We start from the raw sequence: 1706 nt of genomic DNA on the forward strand, positions 1-1706 counted from the left end.
GGCCTGGCATCTGTGCAGTGTTCAGAAGTGGCATGATCTTGAGAACCGGATTCTTTAATATTAGATTTGATATGAAAGTGTTCATAATAGTGCAGTCTTTTGTTATTAACACAATCAGATAAAGTGACAATTGAAGTTGACTACTGTACTGCTCACACAAGAGATTTAAAAAAGCAGCATCTGTAACTGAATTTGTGCTGGCAAACTCATGCACATGATATCTGTACCATTCACATCTATCTAGAAAAGTGAGATGAATATATGTACCTCTGTACCAAGAGGATGAGCTCTGTGTAGAAGCCGTGACCAGGTCCGACTGGTATCGACGAAGCCAACAAGAGGGAAGAGCTGGAGGTAGAAGGCGATCTCATTCTGCACCTGATGGAGCTGGTCAGCTTGCTTCCCTCCAATAAAGCAGCTGCGTAGGTAGCTGCTGCCTTGACAGGATGTGATGACCACGTACGTACGTTGGAGCGTCTCCTCCAGCTGCTCGACGGGGTTCCTCGTCTCCGTATGCTGCATCAGCTGCGTGCTCTCGAGCTGCTGGAGAAGGTCTCCAATCATCTTCACACGCCGCGCCAGCAGCTGGCAGGTTTCCTGGTTCCTTCTAACTGTCCTTGCAGCCTCAACGATCATCGTGATGAGTCCATACGCGTCCACCCCAGCAAGCTGCGCTATGCTGGCCACCTGACTGACACCATTGCAGAGCATCATCTTCTCTCAGTTTGCTGGTGAAGAAGACTGGAGAGCGCTGAGAACAAGCACTCAGTAGCCAGCTCCTATACCATAGGACTTCTCTGAGCAGCGAGTGCGTCGCAGCCTTCAGACTTCATGATTGACTATGTGGTTGGGAAGTTGTATAAGGAACCTCCCCTGATAGGATGGCCACATCCAAACTGTTGAGGTGGTGACTGGACTCAGATTTTTCTGAAAGTAGGTCCTATACCAGAAGAAAATGATTTTTCAGAAAGTAAAACAATTTGGCATGGCATTTCAACACCACCAACACCAAGAGTCCAAGACTACTTCCTACACCTTAAGAATATCTAACAGAAACGTAGATATTATCCTGGCACCATCAGGGCACAGATTCTCATCCTGCGGAATTTCCACAAACACCTGGCCTGCGGCCGGTGGAGAGCAGTCCACCCAGAGAGATAATCCTGAACATCTGCAACTTGTCTAAGACCACACGAACGAACCTATGACTGAGCAATAGATCAAAGGGCAGGACAACCAGTAAATGGCAGGGAGGAGGCACTGCCACCGGTGCCATCTGGACGGCTCCCGGTGCACGCGGACGCGGCAATAGCATAACGACAAACATCTTGTGCTCTCCTCCAAGTGGCACGCGGGCATCCGTCGCCGTCCAGAACCAAACGCCGTCGCTGGATCCCCGCGGACTGACCGCGTGAGGCACTTCCACGAGCTCCCGACGGGAGAATTGATTTTAACCCCCCCTGCGCGCTCCACTTTGATCTTGTACCCCCATGTTCGTGCGACTCGCTCTGAGCCCTCCCTGGGCCGTCCAGTGGTTGCTAATAACCCCCTTTTGCCTGTTTAACACATTTGTTAGTATCTAATCATCAAATAAAAATAAGAATGGACAGAAGTACCCTTCAGTTTAAAAAGATCTCTTTACCTAGTCTGAACGTCCCAGCCACAATTTTTTTTTCTCAAATGACAGGATTTGCTTCAACTGTGCT

The 1706-nt window shown here is 49.2% G+C and overlaps 1 protein-coding gene across 3 annotated transcripts in view; it reads right to left on the reverse strand.

Annotated features, from left to right (window-relative positions):
• Window positions 1-1342, reverse strand: part of LOC119332095 (putative receptor-like protein kinase At4g00960) — a 5253-nt gene extending 3911 nt beyond the window's left edge. Inside the window, exon 1 of one of the 3 annotated variants that reach the window (XM_037605263.1) lies at window positions 268-1072. In XM_037605263.1, coding sequence (XP_037461160.1) covers window positions 268-714 — 447 coding nt within the window. In that variant the 5' untranslated portion in view covers window positions 715-1072. Of the gene's footprint in view, window positions 1-267 lie in introns of all 3 variants that reach the window. The other 2 variants (XM_037605265.1, XM_037605264.1) reach the window with 2 other exon arrangements.
• Window positions 1343-1706: the final 364 nt, after the last annotated feature.

Source organism: Triticum dicoccoides, chromosome 7A (assembly GCF_002162155.2).
Source record: "Triticum dicoccoides isolate Atlit2015 ecotype Zavitan chromosome 7A, WEW_v2.0, whole genome shotgun sequence".
Classification (NCBI taxonomy): domain Eukaryota; kingdom Viridiplantae; phylum Streptophyta; class Magnoliopsida; order Poales; family Poaceae; genus Triticum; species Triticum dicoccoides.